The sequence below is a fragment of the Microtus oregoni genome, unplaced genomic scaffold (genome assembly GCF_018167655.1).
Source record: "Microtus oregoni isolate MIOR12 unplaced genomic scaffold, Mior012 000010F_ref0000083, whole genome shotgun sequence".
NCBI lineage: Eukaryota > Metazoa > Chordata > Mammalia > Rodentia > Cricetidae > Microtus > Microtus oregoni.
Window position 1 is genome coordinate 19,260,102 of NW_024543069.1, and position 20,903 is coordinate 19,281,004.

General features: G+C 42.8%; 2 protein-coding genes across 14 annotated transcripts in view; one reads left to right on the top strand and one right to left on the bottom strand.

Moving 5' to 3' along the window:
* Window positions 1-20,903, bottom strand: part of Med12l (mediator complex subunit 12L) — a 310,727-nt gene that overhangs the window by 112,708 nt on the left and 177,116 nt on the right. The window lies entirely within an intron of this gene.
* On the top strand, window positions 776-6,110 carry Gpr87 (G protein-coupled receptor 87). Its single transcript, XM_041659481.1, has 2 exons — window positions 776-809; window positions 5,068-6,110. Exons 1-2 carry the CDS (start codon window positions 776-778, stop codon window positions 6,108-6,110), a joined length of 1,077 nt encoding a protein of 358 aa, XP_041515415.1.

Here is a 20,903-nt window from a genome sequence, read left to right on the forward strand (position 1 = left end):
CTAGTGTACAACAGGATAGAGTGTGCTTACACAAGCTAAGAGAGATTACTAGCTTCATGAGTGATCTGTCTGATAAAGAATTTAAGAAACCAAAGCTGACACAGAAGAAAACAGCCACTGAAAGAAACATCTGCCCATCAGTCTAAGAAGAATCGAAAGATTCGCCTTTCGTACTCCCTGATATTTCTGACATCTAGATCTGACTTCACCCTTAAAATTCATATGTGTGTCTTCAAAATCCTTTCCTCTCCCTCCAGAAGAACGACAAGCAGAACATCCAGAATTGACTCCTGCCATGGTGCTCTGAAACCGAAAAGATATTTTTGGTGTCATTTCCTTCTTTAGCACTTAACTGTTTGTTCCCATTACTTTTAGAATAAACATCCAAATCTTTACTACACACACACACACACACACACACACACTGAGCAACTTTTTGACACACTGCGGCATCCAGAGGACACCACGCAGACATGGTCACACTTAACAGCAAACTGAAGAAAGACGTAAATACAGATTACTCTTCTGTGGCTAGGACATTCAAATCCACAATGTTGTTTTTCTAATCACAGTGCTTAACAATATCTTGTTCATGGCTTACCGTCTTTACAGAAAGAATAACACCATCTATGTAAGGTACTTACAAACTCTTCCTTTTTTATTTTTTTTCTCCCCAGAAATCAAACCAGGAATAACTTCTGTTGAACTTGTGCCTCAACTGTCCCCAACTACTTCTTGACATGCATCTCTGCTTACAGCACATCACAACTAGAGAATGGGGCTCAACCTGACACTTGCAAAACTACCAAGTAAGCTAAAGACAAAGGTGCAATGGAACGGTATTTTAACATGACTTGTGGAAGCCACAGTTCAGAACCAGCTGAAAGCCATTTCTCATTCCAGCCATCCAGGATAGCATCACTAATGTAAACTAGCCTTGCCGCAACTAACTTAAGACTTTAGCCAGTCTCAACACTATCTTTAAAAAGGACATGGATTAACAGAATATTTGAGAAAGATTTGTTAAACCCAAAATAAAGTACATGTTACTTTCCTCATTTGATAGTCTACACCAAAGTGTACTGAGGCTCCCCAGGAGGCCAAAAGCAACATCGACCTACTCTACTAGGTAATTATTTAGAAGATGATCCCACAAGGGCCTCTGTAGCACGGTTTGACAACCTATAATTTATACGGCTTTACTACTTCACTCCATCTGGTAGGTAGGGCAGTGACATATGTTGAGAATTTAATATTCCGTGTCAGAGTGACACACCCCGGTGAGCAGCAGAGTAGATTCACCCAAGGCAACAGTGTTGGGATTCTGCCTCGCTGCGGCCATCACTCCCACTGCAACTACAGAAGAGGGCGTTCTAAGAGTAAGTGGACCCCGTAAGGACAGAGGTGATAGTGATGAAAAAGTCTGTCTGGTCTGGCCAACATGGTATGCGACCCACGCGAGACTAGAGCAAGGGCAGTGCAGTGGAGAATGGCCATTGTGCACAGATAACACGATATCTGGTATGTACACACATATGCTCTCAAGGTTTCTCTACCACCACCACCCCAAACACACTCATACAGGAATCAAAACAACCATGGGATTAGATTCCCAGCTTGTCTTTGCATCTCTGAAGTTAGCTGAGAAGGCTCTAGGGTAAGAAGGCAGAGACGTGACCAGCAAAGGAGTTCTTGCTAATCCCTTTCCACCATCATCCTATATTAAGTGCCAGGATAAACAGGGAATGCCATGCTAGGAAGCACAGAACATGTAAGAACGCAGTATTTCTGTTTTAAGTCATTTCTAAATTTTCTTCATGAATGGCCAAGCTCTAAAGTACTGAAGGAGGTTCCTAAATTGGTCGCATTCTTTACTGGAAGAATAACATGATGAAACCAAATGAGTGGTAAAAAAAAAAAAGCCTTTGCCTTTTAATGGGGATGTAAACCTACATCCCCACCGGGAGATCTGAAGGACCGAGGAGAACACACGACGTGAGCTGCTGCCGGGGAATTACTTTCCAGGTGAAGCTCTGGAGTCCTTCAGAGCAGCACACAGGTGGTCTTTATCCTGCTCCCTAGGTACCATAGTTGTCTACTATTAAATGATTTTCAAAACTAGCCCAGAAGAGGCTTTAACTACTCATTCGTTTAAGCTGTGTTATACATCTGGAATTTGTGAATGAAGTACTAACCAGGGCTAGGCTTACCCCCATGGAACTGGGGAGGCCCGGACTCCAAAAGATTAATTCTGATCATGAGCTAAGGCAGATATTGTGAGCAAGCACAATCAAAATGCCCACACAGACTGTCTCAAAGCCACAGAACAGGCCAAGGACCACTGGGAAGTCACTCATGCTTCAGGGTTTTGCTTCTGCTTTCGACTCTGCTTTGCTTTTTTGGTTGGTTGATTTGTTTGTTTTATCTTGTTAGTTTGTTTTTTAATAAGATAGACTTGTACAGAGACTTCTTTTGAAGACTACCTTTAATATTAACCATAATTGCTAGGTACATTATCATTTAATAAGAGTGCTTGTCTATATAATTAAGCCTTGGAATATTATAATAATAATATATAGAAGACAAGCAGCTACCAGAACACTGGAACAGAAGGATGTGTTCTTCTAGGTCACAGTGGGTATACACAGATCGAGGGAGACAATACTAACAGCCGAAATACCCCACACCCAGGAGGTTAAAGCTACTGAATTGTATTAACACTCACAAGGGCTTTCAAAATCAACACATACATGATTGCTACAACATACATAGTTTCCAGAAATGACATCGCTATTCCTTTATAAGCTTTGCCACTCAGCTGAGCACTTTTACCCTGATTAAAACCTACCTGGCTTCCTGTGTTTCCCAGAGTGCCCTCCCCAGGAAGACGACAGTGGTAGGTAAAGCTTAACTAGGTAAACCAATTCAAGTAGCTGTCTAAAGCTCAGTAGAGCCGCACCTCTTAGGCTTTTAATGGCTTCAAATGATGATTTGGATCTTCTGGTAAAGAAACAGCAAAGCAGGGCAACAGTTCCAACTGGAAGCAGGAGAGAGAGGGCAGCTGAATCAGGCATTTTGAACTTATAAAGCTTAATAATACCATCAGTCTCCTAACAGGCAAGCCTAGGTATAAATTACTAACCTGTACGGGGATATTTAGGCCAGGAAAACCAGTTTTTAAAAACATAGCAAGGAAGGAAAGGGACAGAAAATATCAGAAAGGGGAGACAGCTCTTGAAAAAAAGAAGCCACACTTAGATTCCAGGTGGTAATTTAAGAACCTGTGTTTGGATTATAATCATCAGAACAGCCTTTCCCATTTCACTTCTTCAAAGAAAGAAAACAATATATAATAAACAGCTATGTGGGAAAGTAAGAGCTAAATTCATGCTGTTCCCTAAACAAAAATCATCCCAAAATATCATTAAGGTAAGTTATTATTAACTAGGGGATTAAGCAATCAGAAATGACCTTCCCTATACCCTTACATCTGAACCATGGCTTTGTAAGCTAGGATGGTTTATGCTGTCTGTCAAACAGCTGAAAGAGTTATTGAGGAAATGGCTCCAAGGGAAACTGGAGAGGCAGGAGCTTCCAGAGCATCGGCTTCCTGTGCAGAGAAGGAGAAAAATGAGGGCAAGCATTAGGAGGCTGCTCGGGGTAGAGACTGCTCAATAGACCTCTGTCCTTCAACCTCAGAGGCTCTACTTTGGAATACACTTCACCAGCCAGCTCACCTCCAAGCTGGAGCAGTCCTGGGAAGCCAGCATGACATCACGAAGAGTAGCAATGGTCTGCAGCACAGACTGGAGCTTTGCATCCCTCACTTAACTGCAAGTTTCCCTCAGTTCCCACAGGAGACTTGATGCAGGAATCAAATGCCTGCATGCTATCTCATCAGCTCAATAACAGATTGGTGTTAGAGTGCCTTCCATCATATGCATCGAAAGGTCAAAAAAAAAAAAGGATCCTTGCAAATTCATAACAAGCAGAGCAGGTATAATCTAATCTTGTAAATATCAACGAAAGTAGCAGCCTACACGTATTTTTCTTGCACACATTTTTACACAATATATTTTTTGATAATAAATTTGTACACTAACAGAAATGTGAAATCAGTTTGCTTCTTACTCAATTATAGAGACTTACATATCTTCATAACTATATACTTTAATGAAAATGTACTAGATAGTATATAGTATCTGTAGATAATCATAATCCAAAACCAGGTTGCCTATAGTGATGCCATACCTACTCACAGCTTATGTTCTAGGAAAGAGAGAATAGATTTAACAGAATCCACAAGTTAGAGCTAGCTCTACTCTGGACTTTGTCACTTAAGAAGAAAGCTGATTTTTGTTTTCTGAAAAAAAGAAATCAAAACCACACTTCCACTTCCAACAATGGTCCCTACATAATCTTCAGGAAACAAAGGTTAAGGATTGTGAGTGCTTTATTAGTTCACTTTGTGGTTTTGGGTGACAGCAGAGCTTAAAGCTTAGGTAGTGATAAAGGAATAGACTGTATCAAAGGACACACTGATATAATGTCTATGTTCTGTCTTATTGTTCCGGTAAACTTCAATTTTTCTGCCTCAGGTACTGCTGCTTCCATGTGTAACAATACCCGATATTGAACTAAACACCAGGGTTTTATATAAATATAGTATATTCATTTTCAATAGGTTGTCACAGCGAATCAAAGGGTCTTGAAGGGGAGGTCACCAATTATTTAGTCACTCAAAACAATAACCAGGTTCTACTTTAAATGTCAGGATCAGGGCCTAGAGAGATGGCTTGGCTGTTAAGAGTGCTTCGGGCTCACCCAGGGGAATCAGCTCACAAGAGGACTCCAAGTCAAGAACTCACAATTGCCTCAGGTCCGGAGGACCAGAGGCCCTCTTCCAGCTTCTGTAGACACTGTCGCGCCCACAGGACACACTGTAACAGAGACCCAGATATACACATGAATAATTTTTGTAATCTCTGAGATAATGGGCACATTGAGAACATCAGCTCAGCCCTAGAGACAGCGGTTGTACTAACATGAATGTTTCCACTTCTGCAGGTAATGAGCTGCACAGTCAAGCCAGACACTCTGCAAACAGCACAAGCACAGGACATGGGAAGAATTCCACCCTTCACAACGAATTTGACACCATCATCCTGCCAGTGCTTTACCTAGTTATATTTGTGGCAAGCATCCTGCTGAATGGTCTGGCTGTGTGGATCTTCTTCCACATCAGGAATAAAACCAGCTTCATATTTTACCTCAAAAACATAGTGGTAGCTGACCTCATAATGACCCTGACATTCCCATTCCGAATAGTCCGTGATGCGGGATTTGGACCTTGGTACTTCGAGTTTATCCTCTGCAGATACACCTCAGTTTTGTTCTACGCAAACATGTATACATCCATCGTGTTCCTTGGGCTCATCAGTGTCGACCGCTATCTAAAGGTGGTAAAGCCTTTTGGTGACTCTCGCATGTACAGCATAACTTTTACCAAAGTTTTATCAATTTGTGTTTGGGTGATCATGGCTGTTCTGGCCTTGCCAAACATCATCTTAACGAACGTTCAGCCAACTAAGGAAAATATTCATGACTGCATGTCACTCAAAAGTCCTTTGGGAGCCCAGTGGCATATGGCTGTCACCTACGTTGACAGCTGTTTGTTTGTGGCTGTGCTGGTGATTCTGATTGGATGCTACATAGCAATATCCAGGTACATCCAAAAATCCAGCAGGCAGTTCATAAGTCAGTCGAGCCGGAAACGAAAGCATAACCAGAGCATCCGCGTGGTCGTGGCTGTGTTTTTCACCTGCTTCTTGCCATATCACCTGTGCAGAATCCCCTTCACATTCAGCCACTTAGACAGGCTTTTAGACGAATCAGCGCACAAGATTCTCTACTACTGCAAAGAAATGACGCTTTTCCTGTCTGCCTGCAATGTGTGCCTGGATCCAATCATTTACTTTTTCATGTGTAGGTCCTTTTCAAGAAGGTTGTTCAAGAAATCAAACATAAGGACGAGGAGTGAGAGCATCAGATCACTGCAAAGCGTCCGAAGATCGGAAGTGCGCATATATTATGACTACACCGATGTGTAGGGACCAGAGGCCAGCCGGCCTTCTCTTACCAATGTGTACAATGTGTAAATAAAGGTTTCTTTTTATTATCCCGGCTGAAAGTTGTCTAAACCACAGATTCTTTCCCTAAGCATAAAAAATGGCCAGATATTAGGGCATAAATTGGAACAAAGAAAAACATTAAGAAATGAAAAAAAAAAAGTATGTGGGATGAAGCGGAGAGGGGAGAACTTCAGAACAATCCGACAAGCAGACCAAGGCCTAGCCATGTGAATGTCTGTGCCTGTTCCCTGGAATACACTCACTGCTGCTGTGACGTCACTGTAGAGCACTCACAGCATAGAGAACTCTCAAGGTTCAATACCTGAGCAATAATTGAGTCAGAAGCCTGTGAATTCTGCCTACCTAGGACCCTATGGCCAGTTTCTCTTCACTGTGCTTATTAAAGCTGTAAACACATGATAAGCCTATGCAGTGGGGCAATGGGGGCGTGGCAGGAGGTATTATTCCCCTACACTTCACAGTATGCACTGATGTCACCATCCACTAACTCATTTTGGGTAAGCTATTTCTAGAGGAAGGCATGTGGCTGGATAGTCCAAAGAGTTCTGCTAAACACTGAATTAATATTTGCCATCAATTCATCCTTATAACGTATTTAAATGCTCATGTGATAAGGGTAGATGAGAAGCTATGGAGACGTATATTGTTTATCAAATGGTCATCAAATCACTTCAATTTCAATAAAAAACAATGCATTAATAAAATACTATTCCCTATACTATATGCCCAATAGGAATATCAACAGTTTAACTATGCTACTGTAAGGTGAAAAATGTAGTTCACTAAGTTATGTCAAAAGTCCATCGGAAGTCATTTAAATGTTGGGCTACTTTCTCTCCTCCTGCCAACAACACACTTTGAACAACTTGTTTCTCAAAGCTGTATTAGTCATGTCAGGGGGGTCACACCTGTTTTTTTTTATTTTAATTTTTTATTACATTTATTTTGCGTGTGGGCGTGGGGAATTTGTGCATGCTCCAGCATGCATATGGATGTCGGAGGACAGCTTGCTGGAGTTTGTTCTCTCCTCCTACTGTGTGGGCTCTAGGATCTAACTCAGGTCCTCAGGGTTGGAAATAAGTGTCTCTCTGTACTGAGCATCTCTCCAGCCCCGGCTTTATTTTTGACATTGTACCAGAAGCTGGAGAAAACCTTAATAAGCAGGGTTAAAATATGCTTACTGACTACAAGACATTGTAGGACCAGGGAGACGGTTCAGTGGGTAAAAGAACTTTGTGGGAGCCTAGGCAGTTTGGATGCTCACCTTACTAGACCTGGATGGAGGTGAGTGTTCCTTGGACTTCCCACAGGGCAGGGAACCCTGATTGCTCTTCGGGCTGAGGAGGGGGGGGGGGGACTTAATTGGGGGAGGGGGAGGGAAATGGGAGGCGGTGGCGGGGAAGAGACAGAAATCTTTAATAAATAAATAAATTAAAAAAAAAAGAACTTAAGCAAACCCAGATGAAGTCAGGCATAGTAGCAGACCCCTGTAATCCCTGATCTCCTACAGCAACATGGGAGACAAAGACAGGAGAATCCCCAGACACAGCCCAACTAACTGGGCACGGACAGCAATAAACAAGGGCAAACACTGACCCCCACATGTATGCTGCCACATGCATGCTTGCATTCACATTAGCACATGTGCACACATACATACATACACATTCAAAAGAAGCACTGCAGTTAACAGAGAAAAGAGACACACATAAATGACTACTGTATTTCACTTACATTCTAGAAAATTACCAGATTCTGAGGACTGAGCAAGAACAGCAGCATGATGACGGCCGTCGATAGGCACCAAAACAGTGTAAAGACTCCAAACTATGTAGGAAGCATGAAAATTTCAGCACAGGAGTTTTTATGAAAGGAGATAAAAGATCTGATACCTTTTATCAAAATACTAATCTCTCAAGATTTCAACTCCCTAAATGAAACAGCCATGCAAGTAAATTATTTTTATTTACCATGTTTGGTCACTGGCATGGTTACCAGCAGCACCAACTGTGTGACACTAAGCAGGTTAACACGGGTATGTTTCAGATCAGTTCATGAGAGCAGATGGAAGATGAAGGCCTCCACCTGCTTTCCCCAGAATGACCAGGAAGAGGGACAGCTGCCCTAAAACAAAGTAAGAACTATACTGCAGCAGGGAAAAGTCCTTCAGTCCAACCTGACCTTGCTTCCTCTACTTCTCTCCACCACACCACAGGACCCAGTCAGAGAACTCAGGAACATTACCAGCTTCAGTACTAGAGGGCAATGTTAATTGCACAGCCCCTCTGGATCCGAAAGAGCAGAAAGGTTTCTTTACTGCATCAATGGACTTTATGTAACACTGCAGTTTACGGGATGCTCTAGCCCAGACTTCAGCTCATTTGTGATTCCAGATTCCATTCGAAGAAGTCTTTCAAGCATGTTAAATCTCAGTTACTATCTCTAGATTGGACACCCTCAAGGTTATTGGAGCTATTTAATGTGAGGTTGATCATATTTCTCTGAAATGGTATTGTTAAACCAATGGCATACCTCCAAGCATTGACTCAGAAAAAGGCTAAGCAGGATTATCCTCATTTTAAAAGTCATACGATAAAATCTATCTAAATTGCAATGCACATTTTACATCAATACCTGAGACTGACTTATCCAGGACCAAGATTTAACAACTTATAGAACAGTAATAGTGGCAGGGGGGGATACAGATGACAGCATCAGTGCTGGAGAACATACACAAAGTTCTCTTCAAAGTGAAGAAAATACGGATTCTATTTGAAGGCTTTTGAAAATGGCAGTTCTGAAGCGACCTCAAACAGAAAATAGAGTGTTCATTAGGGCTTTGGAATTACATGGGTTGAGAAACCTTTATTTGAAATCTCTGGGACCGGAAACATTTCAGATTTCACGCGTTGGGTGTGGGAATATTTGTGTTGTAGCTGACAGAGTATCTTCAGGATTTTCTGAAGTGTAAGCACAAAATCCATTCAGTTTCACATACAACCTCCCACGCATCCTGGGGATACTCTGTGTGCTGTGCCTCTGCCCTGGCTGCCACCCATCACATGGCGGTGCCTGGGCCATCAATGTCAGACTTCAGAGCATTTCAGACTCCCGATTCTGGATTACAGATAGCTGCCAAGTGTGGGGATGAGATTTCAGAATCCTCTCACATGAATAAATGCCATATTCACTCGTTCTTACATGTAGAGATTCAAAATAAAATTTTAATTTTTTATAAAATCAAAATAAAATATTAACCTTTTAAAAATATTCTGATATTCAAAGAAACTAACCTTACTTACTGCTGATTAGAGAACTTCATAAATTCCTAATACTCATTATAAACACTAAGCCAGTATTTCTTTTTCAGATAAAGCTTCAAGGACAGAGTACCTAGGAAAACACATTAATTTAGATTAAATATTCAAGACAAAATGTGTGTGTGCCTGTGTGTGTGTGTGTGTGTGTGTATGAGAGAGAGAGAGAGAGATATGAAGAGAGAGAGAGAGAGAGAGAGATGAGGAGAGAGAGAGAGAGAATTTTCATGTACATATGGGACTGTGCAGTTTAATTCAATAAATCATATAATCACAATATGGAAATATATCAGAAAAAAACAGAGTTAAAGACAGGACGCAGAAAAATCTAATGATCAATTGACCAATTAAATACACACACACACACACACACAGAGATTAAACTCCATAAGAAGCCAATGAACAAATCATTATAAACACTTAACCGGGTACACGCTACACAAAAGGGCACTGAGTTCAGCACAATATAAAACAATCTTTATCTATCCCTCATGATATCTAAGAATCATTCCTAAAATGTACAAATTTTTACATTTCAACCAGTAACAAAGCAGCAGGAGGCTGCGGTTTGGCCTCCATCACCATCTAGTGGTAAAGCTCATGAAACATACATCCCATGTCCTAGCCCTTTATGCACACAAGTATTCAAGTAGGGTGAGGTAGACTTGTCCGAGAAGAGCAATTAACATGGACAAGAAGCTAACCTAGAATGCAAAAAGAAAAAACTCGGAAAGACTCGAGTCAGGGATTTGACAGAAGCAAACAACAAGTACTCTTTCTGAATTAAAAGAGAGAGTTCCGAAGAATAAACCAGCTTGGTGCTTTTCAAAGACTATTGTGGCTTTGAACACCGACTGCCTCTTTCTTAATACTCACTCTCTAATACAGACTGGACATCTTTTCTGTAATGCGTGAACCTTCCTTGCTCCTTTTCAGAGACTGAATCAGGTTCCGACACTGTGTATTTTGTGCTTTCGGCGGACACCCCTTAGGTCGAGTTTCCTGTGGACATCTCATTCTCTAGCTTTTTCCTCATCGATACCCAGATGTTCATGCACAGCTGAAACCATCTGGCAGCAGACACGCGAGCTGAATATTTGCAAAGTCGGCTGTGAATTCTGCATTTCCATCTGATTTCAATTTCACTTCTGCAACTGTCAGTTTGACCTCCCGATGTACATTCATCTCTGGCGTTCAATGGCCTGATTTTTTATTTATTTTTTTTTTTTTTTTTTGGTTTTTCGAGACAGGGTTTCTCTGTGGTTTTGGAGCCTGTCCTGGAACTAGCTCTTGTAGACCAGGCTGGTCTCGAACTCACAGAGATCCGCCTGCCTCTGCCTCCCGGCCGGGCGGTGGTGGCGCACGCCTTTAATGGCCTGATTTTTAAACCCTTCATGTTATTATTGGTAAATGAGGAAGAAACACAAGGTGTCACAAAACTTGGGTTGGTGCATCAGTTACCTTTCTCCTGCTATGATAAAACATTGCAGCCATGGAAACCTACAGACAGAAGTTTCTTTGGCCTTATGTTTTCAGAAGGTGAGCTTATTTCGGTGGGGAAGCAGGGCAGCAAGGGCAGGCATCGCAATAGGAACAGGAAACTGAGAGCGTGTAGACTTTACTGTGAACTAGAAGTAGGGTGAGGCTGTCAACTCTCAATGCCCGGCCCCAGCGATGTAAGTCCTCCAGCAAGGCTGAACCGCCTAAACTCCCCAACAGTACCACCAGCTGGGCCTGTGGTGTTCAAATGCTGAATCTACCCAGGGTGTTTCTCACTCACAGCACTACACTGGGTATGAATAACAACAGAGCGCACTTCAGTGTGAGGGACAAATCCTGTCCTGATAAATGGACTTGTCGTTCATGGCACTTGTGCTTACTAGGTACAGAAGCAGGGGACAAGTCTTTACTATGGAAGAACTTCCTGTTTTGAAGATGTCAACCACTAAGCCCAACTACTAAACACTAGAAACATAACTTATACACCAATTTTACAAAATCACCTCTGAAGTACTGATATCTATTATACTAAAACAAGTTTCTGAAGACAACTACAGGCAACGAGAAGAAAATGCCTGGGGTTCAGGAAATATGGAACTCCAGGAATGCCGCTCCCAAGTCCTAGCGCAAATATAGAGAAGTGATCAATGTTCAAAGTAATAAACAAGGCTCTTTTTCATCCTGTTTCTGTGTAATCACAAATTTTATATAAAGAAACAAATCAACGAAGCTGGGCTGTCAATTCCAAGGCTTGTGCTATTTACAAGGCTGTACGACTCTTCCCTTGAACGCAGTCCACAGCACCATCCTGCACCCGGTATGGGTCTTTCTCTTCCGAACTGTCAGCAGCAGTCCTGGAACAGAGGCTACGCATCCACTCCCAGGACCCACAAACAAGCCTGGCCTCTGCAGAGCCTGACCCTGCAGGCTGACTTAGTTCAGGCCTGCGGACAGCTGTGCGGTCAACGGAGGAGCAAGGGCTCTAGAGGTGAGCAGAGATGGATCCCTCCACTCCTAGTCATGACTCCGAGCTGAAGGCACAACTACAGACTGAGCTTGCCCACTTCTCAGACTTTAACCCTGCTGATGACCTTCAAATAGCTCTCATTTATTGAACACCCCACATAGGCTCTGATGTCAACTGTACAACCGGTCAATCCCCACAGCCAACTCATAAGGAAGGACTAGCATTACTCCCAGTCAGAACATCCAGGTGACTTGCCCCAAGGTTGCAAGCCAAGAAAGACTATGGTGAGATTAATGACCACCAATTTATCTCCAAATGCTTAGGTGAAAAACCACAGCCCTTTGCTGAAAAGAAACAAATTCTTAAAGACATTACCAATAATTTTAACAGTCTGGCTGTTTAATAAATTAGCAATTGCTATTAATACAGGTAGGTTATTAACATGTGTAAATAACATTTGGGTTGGAGTTAGTAAGCTTATTTTTGTTTATTTTTGTTCCCCAACAATTATCCTATAATTTATTTTCAAAACTCAGATATTTTTGAGTAGCTATCACTGAGCTGGCATGGCAGGAGTTGAGAAAATGAGCCCATAGGCACACGTGATGTCATGCTCAAGATATGCATGTAAAAATAAAGATGTCTACATGAGCACTGCATAACTAGTAAAACGTGCTTTTTTATTCAATAAAGAAATTTGGGCTACATTTCCAAATTGATTAAACTAACTGGTCCAGACGAAGCAGGCTGCCAGCTGTGGTGGAGCACAGAAGGAATCCCACAGAGGTGGAGACAGTGAGATAAGGAGTTCGAGGTCATCCTTGATTACCCAGGAAGTTGGAGGCCAGTCTGGGCTATAGGAGACCCTGTCTCAAAACAAAGAAACAGCAAAACCTACCCAAAACCTACAGAGAAGACTAACTGTTGCACTGAAGCTATTAACTAAAGAGATAACCAATCTTTACGGTATTAATTGCTGAAACCCACAGAAAATCCAGAATTATAGACATTATAGACATGTGCTTTGCTGGAGAGCAAGAAAACTGAATACAACTTCAGAAAGCATGCGGCCTGGCTTGTGATCGCTGAAGCACTTCCTCTCACTGGCTGTTAACCCGCAGGCAAGTTCCTGAAGCCTCCAGCCCACAGGAACTTGTTGGGCCCTGTTCCTCGCACACACCACCGCAGCATGACAAGCCGTCTTTATTTCCCGAAACAACTCTGGGCGGGTTTGTCTACTGCATGTCTCCCAAGTTTCATACCAACTCTGGTGACTTTTGAAAGCTAATTGTCCAAGCTTGTTCCATCCGATGACGGGGAAGCTCAGGAGTGAGAGCACTAAATAAACCAATCACCTCGCAGAGTGGCCCCTCACCCTCCCAGATCTGTCCCAAGCTTGAATCACTAAGCATACCTGGCTGGCTTCAGAAGCCTGCAAAACAGGCTCTAAAGTGCAGAGACTGGAGCGATGAGATGACCTAACCGCCCTGGAATGATCTTCACTGTCTGCAGATTAATGCCGCCCCTGCACTGAATGGATTCATCCTGTTCACACAGTAGGTGGTATTTTGTTTGTTTGTTTTTTTAACATATTTGCTCAACAGACTTTTAAGTACTGGACACTGAGGACATCAAATCAAACAAGCCACGAGGGACAGCCACTGCCCATTTTAGCTAGGTATGAGTCCAAAACAGAGGTCCCCTTGGAAGTATAAAAACATGCCCAAGTATGGTGATGGTGAGCTCCATCTAGGGGGCAGCTCCGAGCAGAATGAAGATAGGAGAAACACAATTTTCCTGAACTTAAGTTAAAACACAGACAGCTTTTGATTTCTCAGCATCTTTTCAAAACAAAACAGACCAGAAGACTCCCACGCAAAGATGAAACACGTGTTCACAACTTTCTGGACTGTAACAAGGTTCTCAACGTTGAGCTTCGGCTAACGTCCACTGAAATGCACTACTCTTCAAGCTTGAGCCGGGGAGCACAGAGTCCAAGGAGCACAGAGTCCGGGGAGCACAGAGTCCGGGGAGCACGGAGAGCCTGTTGGAGTGGCACGGGGCTGACATTCAAGTGCTGACACTGCCCTCTTATCAGTACCACGTCCAAGAGAGGCGCTGTGAGCTGTCCAGAATCCTGTATGTCCTGCACAGGGATCATTTTATAAACCGACATTTCGGTCTGCCAGAAGGTGGTGGCATTGCATCAGACATCTGGTCCTCCATCGCTCTCAGACAGAGGAACAGAATAACTGTGAACTCACTACCAGAGAATCATTGAGCAATGCCGTGACTTCTATCACGTTTCCACGGCAGAATAATGCCCTCATCCTTGACTACTCCAAACCAACAGGTTTGAGCAGGGCTTAATGTGTCACACAGAGAAGCACAGTCATGCTCTTCATGAAATATTTTACAAGTTTAGACCTTTTTATTCCTTATTTTTAAATTGCCCAGTTTAACGATAGTCATCATTTTCTTTTTTTTTTTAATTTATTTTTTGGATGACCTCAGTGTAATGGTTTAGCTAAAACCATTACATCAGTGCAGTTTCCCAAGGAGAGTCAGCAGGCCACGAGGGGATGACAGGTCCCACCACCTGAGGCCTCTGTGGGTCCCAGGCAGGTGGGAGGTGGCGGGTGAGAGACAGAGAGGCCATGCAGAAAAAGTGGGTATAGTTTATTCAGTGGGTTATAGAAGGACAGTGAGGGGGTAGAGAGGGACAGGGAGGGGGAGAGAGAGAAAAATAGAGGGAAAGAGAGAGAGGGCGAGAGAGAGGGAGGGAAGGGAGGGGGCAGAAGAGAGGAGGCAGCAGTCACCTCTCCCAAAGAGAGATGGGGCCAATAGAAGGCTTGCTGGCTAGAAGCTGACCAAAGATTCACTTGCCTAGGCAGGGGGTGGGGGAGTGGGCATGGCTTGTCTCTTAAAGGGACAGGATAGACCATTACACTCAAGATGTCAGATTTATTATTATTATTATTCTCTCATATATTACATCCCAACCTCAGTTCCCCTCCATCGTATCCTCCCAACCCCCACCGTTCCTCTCTCCCATATCTACTCCACCTCTGTTTCCCTTCACAAAAAAAGCAGGATTTCCAGGGATGTCAACCTAACATGTCCTAAGAAGTGAGAGTAAGACTAGGCACATCCCCTCATGTCAATCCCGGAAAAGGCAACGCAGTAGGAGGAAAAGTATCCCAAGAGCAGGCAAAAGAGTCAGCGACACCCCCAGTTCCATTGTTAGGAGTCCCCCCAAAACACCAAGCTGCACAACCAGAATATAAATGCAGAGGACCTAGATCAAGCCCATACAGGCTCCCTGACTGTCACTTCAGTCTCTGTGAGCCCTGCTTAGTTGATTCTGTAGGCTGAATTCCAGTGATATCCTAGATCCCTCTGGCTCCTACAATCCTTCACCCCCTCCTCTGCAAGATTCCCCAAGCTCCTCCTAATGTTCAGCTGCATGTGTTCCCATCGGTACTTGGATGAAGCCTCTTTAATGACTATTATACTAGACTCCAGTCTAGAAGAACAGCAGAATATCATTAGGAATCATTTCGTTGACTTTTTTTTTTCCAGTCGTTTTTGTCTGTGGGCTATTCAGCCTCTAGTTCCTGGCCCTTCAGGTAGTGAGTGTCAGGTGTGGGCTCCCTCTGGTGGCATGGGTCTCAAGTTGGATCCATCACTGGTTGACTACTCCCATAAGTTCTGCACTGGTTCAGAAGATTAGACTTTCCAAAGAGAATGGGTTCCCAAAAGCCAATAGAAGTAACAGGGATAAATCCTGGTGCCATTGCCAGTGGCCCCCACCTACATTCAGAGGGTCTAGTTTGTTCCTAGGCTGGTTCCTTCACTATCTGGTCATAGTTGGTGAGCTCCCATTTGGTCAGGCAAACTGTTTCAGTGGGTGTCCCCATCATGGTCTTGACCTCTTTGCTCATATTCTCACTCCTCCCACTCTTCAAATGGACTTTGGGGGCTCAGTCCAGTGCTCTGCTGTGGCTCTCTGCCTCTGCTTCCATCAGTTGCTGGATGAAGGTTCCATGGTGACATTTAAGGTAGTCATCAATCTGACTATAGGGCAAGGTCAATTTGGGCACCCTCTCCACTATTGCTTAGGGTTTTAGCTGGAGTCATCCTTGTGGATTCCTGGGGATTTCTCTTGAGTTTGGTTACTTGCTAGCCCCATAATGACTCCCTCAATCAAGATACCTTTTTCCTTGCTCTCCGTCTCTGCCCTTCCCCCATCAACTATCTTAAATCACGGTTTCAATTATTTTAGCAGAAGTCCTTATAACGTCACGGCATATGGAGTCACAAACAGCACAACATGACCTTTTAGACCCTATGCCTGCACCACAGGGTACTCACAGTCCTTTCGATGCCATGCTGCCAGCCACAAGTCTACAAACAAGAGCTCCTCTCCTGTAAGGCTGCACGCCAAGGTCAGCATACCAGTTTTGCTTCTGGGAACTACCAGAGTTTATACTGGGCCTTGCCTTTAAGACTTCTGTATCATTAACCCAGTGTGTTTCCCAATGACCAGTGGAGTCCCATTTGTATAGACCCTACTCCTACAAACACATGCCCTACTATAAACCAAATGCAACAAACTCTTTCTGAAAATAACTTTCTTAACACTTACATACCTTGGACTAGTAGGATAGTCCAGTGGGCAAAGGTGTGTGTGTTCAGGTTTGCCCGACTAATGGAATTCCACATCCCACAAGGTGGCAGCAGAGAACCAACTCTAAGAGTTGCCTGATCGCCACACACATGTTGTGGCATGGTTAAGCATACATGTACACACCTCTGTCCGCACGTGTGCGCACGCACACACACATTAAAAATATTAAACAAGTCAATAAACGGATACTATGTGATTAAAATGAATTCACGAGAACATTCATACTAATCTAAACATTCAACACCAGAGACTGAAATTACGAAATGTTAAAAGGCCAGGAAAAAGAATAAGGTCTACAATACTCATAAGAACAAGTCTTCAAAATAGTCATGGGGATGAGGAAAAGTTCGCCTAAACTCAATGCAGCAACTAGAAAAAGGCTGGGACAGTACAGCAGCAATAAGACTGTTTTCACGCTTTAAAAAAAAAAAAAGCTTATGAAATACATAAAGCTAAGAATGATACGTAAGAGCATGGGGACATGGCTCAATGGGTAAAGGGCTCACACTGCAAACATGAGGACTTCAGGTCAGATCCCCGGCACACATACAGAAAGCCAGGCACAGCAGTGCATGCGTGAGCCACCTCAGCAGAGGCAGCAACACAAGAATCCCTAGGGTTCACTGCTCAGCCAGGCTAGGGAATCAGGGACTTCTAGTCTCAGGGAAAGAACCGGGTCAAAAATTAAAGTGAAGCATGAGTGAAGAAGATGAAGAAAATACTGCACACTGAGGTCAGGCTCTGCATGATGAGCCTGCATGTCTACCCGTGTACACACACACAGAGACAGAGACAGAGAGACAGACACACACACATACATACACACACACAGAAACAGAGACAGACAGATACACACACACACATACACACACACACAGACAGAAACAGAGAGACAGACACACACACACATGCACACACATACACACACACAGAAACAGAGACAGACAGATACACACACACAGACAGAGACAGAGAGACAGACACACACACATGCACACACATACACACACACAGAAACAGAGACAGATACACACACACACATACACACACACAGACAGAAACAGAGAGACAGATACACACACATACACACACACATAGAAACAGAGAGACAGATACACACTCACACGCACACACATGCACAGACACAGAGACACACACATGCACAGAGACAGAGACAGATAGACAGAGAAAGAGAGCAAAAGAGAGAGAAAGGGAGAGAGAGGCAGAGAGAAACTGACCAAGCACAAGGCTGGTAATATAGCTCATTAATGAAGCAAATGTTTAGCTTTTCAGGAGAGCCTAAGTTTGATTCCAAGCACTGCTGACACCCCCTCCCCCCACCCACACACCAAATAATCACAAGAAATTAGACTTTTGAGTGAGAAACAAGATGGACATTTATAGAATTGGAATGTAAAAAGAAAAGCTGCTTTGGGCTATGGATGATAGGCCAGATCAGAACTGACTGGAAACAATAACACACATATTTTGGGATTATGTGTGTTAAAATCTGTCTGTTTGTAGTAAGAATTCACGAGGGATGTTTATATATAACCAGTCTTATTACTAACAAGGCAGGGCCCTGCCTGGAAACTGTACAAGAGAAAGGAATAGTGTGTGACCGTGAGCATGTCCAGTTGGGCGGGGTGAGAGGGTGGGAAGCTTTGAGAAAAAAATAAACAAGGGTGAACTTGAATGTCACAATTCCACAAAAGGAAGTGGGAACATGTCAAGGGAACAAAAATTCTTTCACGCAATCCCAAACATCATAGATAAACAGAAAGTAAATACTCATTATTCTAACTTTTTTTTTTCCTTTTCGAGGATGAGTGTCTCAAAGAAAGGAACCATGCCCTCTTTTATTTTATATTTTACATTTTATTTATGTGATATGTTCATTAAAATAGAATTACACCGCTTTCCCTCCTCCGTTTCCTCCCTCTAGCCCTTCTCAGCTGCTTGTTCTCACACTGCTAAAGTCCCTCCTTAAGTCAATATCCTAAGTGAGCAAGGGTCTAAACAGAGAGTTCTCAGTAGAAAAAAAAAATTAAAATGGGTAAGAAATCTTTCAAAAAAAGTTAATTATTCTTAACAATTAGAGAAATGTAAATTTAAAAGAACATCGAGATCCCATCTTACCGAGTTAGATGGCTAAAATAGCTGAACGCCTGCGATAAACGCTGTTGATGTGGAGGAGCAGCAGGCACCTTCACTCACTGCTGCTGGGAATGCAAACCAGTGCACCCCCCCCCCCCGGAAATCAGTACGGAGAGCCTTTCAATACAAAAACTAAAACTCACATGGCATATGTCCAAAGGACTAGGCATTCTACTCCGCAGACACTTGCTCAGCTGTGTTCATTGCTGCTCTACTCACGAGAGCTAGCAAACGGGAACACCCTAAATATCCCTCAATAGATGAATGGATACTGAAAATGGGTTACATTCACAAGGAATATTATTTGCCAGTAACGAGAAATGACATTCTCAAATAAATGGATATACCTAGAAGAGATTATATCGAGAGAGAAATAATTATTTTATTAGCAGTTATGTTAAATTGTCCCTCGTGTCTAGTATTGGAATAAGGACAAGTTATTTCTATTGTTAATTACCATAAGATTAATTTTATAAGCATATGTATATATATATAATCAATATATACTGACTATTAAACTAAAATGCTTTTCAAGCAATAAGAGACTTTAAACTCCAACAAGAAAAAAAATGTATTGTATAGCAACTAATCTGTCCATTTACTCACAAACACAAAATGTCCAGCATTAACATTATGGAAAACAATATGGAGAAAAGATCAATTTGAATCCTCCATGGAAATATTTCCGGATTGCTCACAAATCTGACCATATTTCCATAAGCTTCATACTCCACACCAGACCTCGTAATGAGTCAATTGCACGTATAAATTTTGTACGCCAAGATTTTCTTGCCAAGAAGCAGTAAGAACAGCAGACAAGGGAAAATCATGTTTATGTCATCCCGGCCGTCTAGTGCATGAAAAACCAGTAAAGAAAAACAAGCTGTAATTGGGACTGGGTGCCTCTAATCCAAGACTGTGCAGTCTGCGAGGCATGGCAGATGTACTTGTCATCTAATTGCTCAGAAGGCTGAGGCAGGAAGATGCTACATATTTCAGTCAATCCTCAGCCCCTTACTGAGTTCAACGTCAACCAGGTCTAAAGAGTGGAACCTTAGGTGAAAGCAAGCAACTAAATAAAACCGAAAGCACAATAAATATGCTCCCAAACCCAACAGTGGAACATCAGCATATTCAACAAATTTCAAAGGTTAGAGTATTTCAAGTTGTCAGATGAGGGATAACCAACCACAAAGGCTAACAAGCTATTTATCGCAACTAAAACAAGCCTTCCTGTAGGGAGGATAATTAAGACCAAGATATACATAATGAGGAAAAGAAACAAGATTCATAAAATTAAGAGAAAAGAAAGACAGACAGAGAGACAGACAGTGGGACAAGACATAAAGAAAGGAAATGCCCTACCACTCCTGCCTTACTTCCTACGAGAAGAACTGCAGCCACACAAAATGAAGCAGACCTGGGTAGTCTACCTGTGGTCTCCCTCCACTCCTCCTCCACTTGAGCCCCCCTAGTCCTGCTTCCTCAAACAGGCTTACCTCTCATCCCATTTCCCTTGTTTTGAGGCTGGCTACAGAACCCCAACCCTACTTCCTACCAGAGATCCTATAACCACTGCAGCTGCATGAATCCATGCTGCCCTCCCATCTCTATCCCAGTCCTACTAAAGCCCCCCACTTAGCCTAGCTCCCTTTCTTTGTGGCTCCCCACAGCTCTAAGTAGGCAGGCTGCCTCCCTGTGCCACATCCTTATCATTAAAACGCAAATAATATGAAAAGCCAAGAAAGGATAGCCCAACCCACACACATCCACCAGTCCTATAAATACATTCCCCAGTGCAAATTACCTAGATCAGCTCCGGGACACAGAGCTTCAAAGAACAATGAAACTTCATCAGAGTTCAAGGAGTTTAAATAAACTAACAAACAACTCAGTGAACTGAAGAATACATCTAAACACCTGAGTGATCCCAGGAAAAAGAAAAACATACCACTGAATGAGACAATGAAGACAATCTAGGATTGGAAAACTGGATGCAACAAAGATGGATTTTGAAGAGAACTCAAGATGAAACTGAAAACCTCAAAAATCCAATTAGAAATTTATGGGAAAGTCATACAAAGAGTGGATCAAATAGAAGAAAGAGTATATGAAATTGA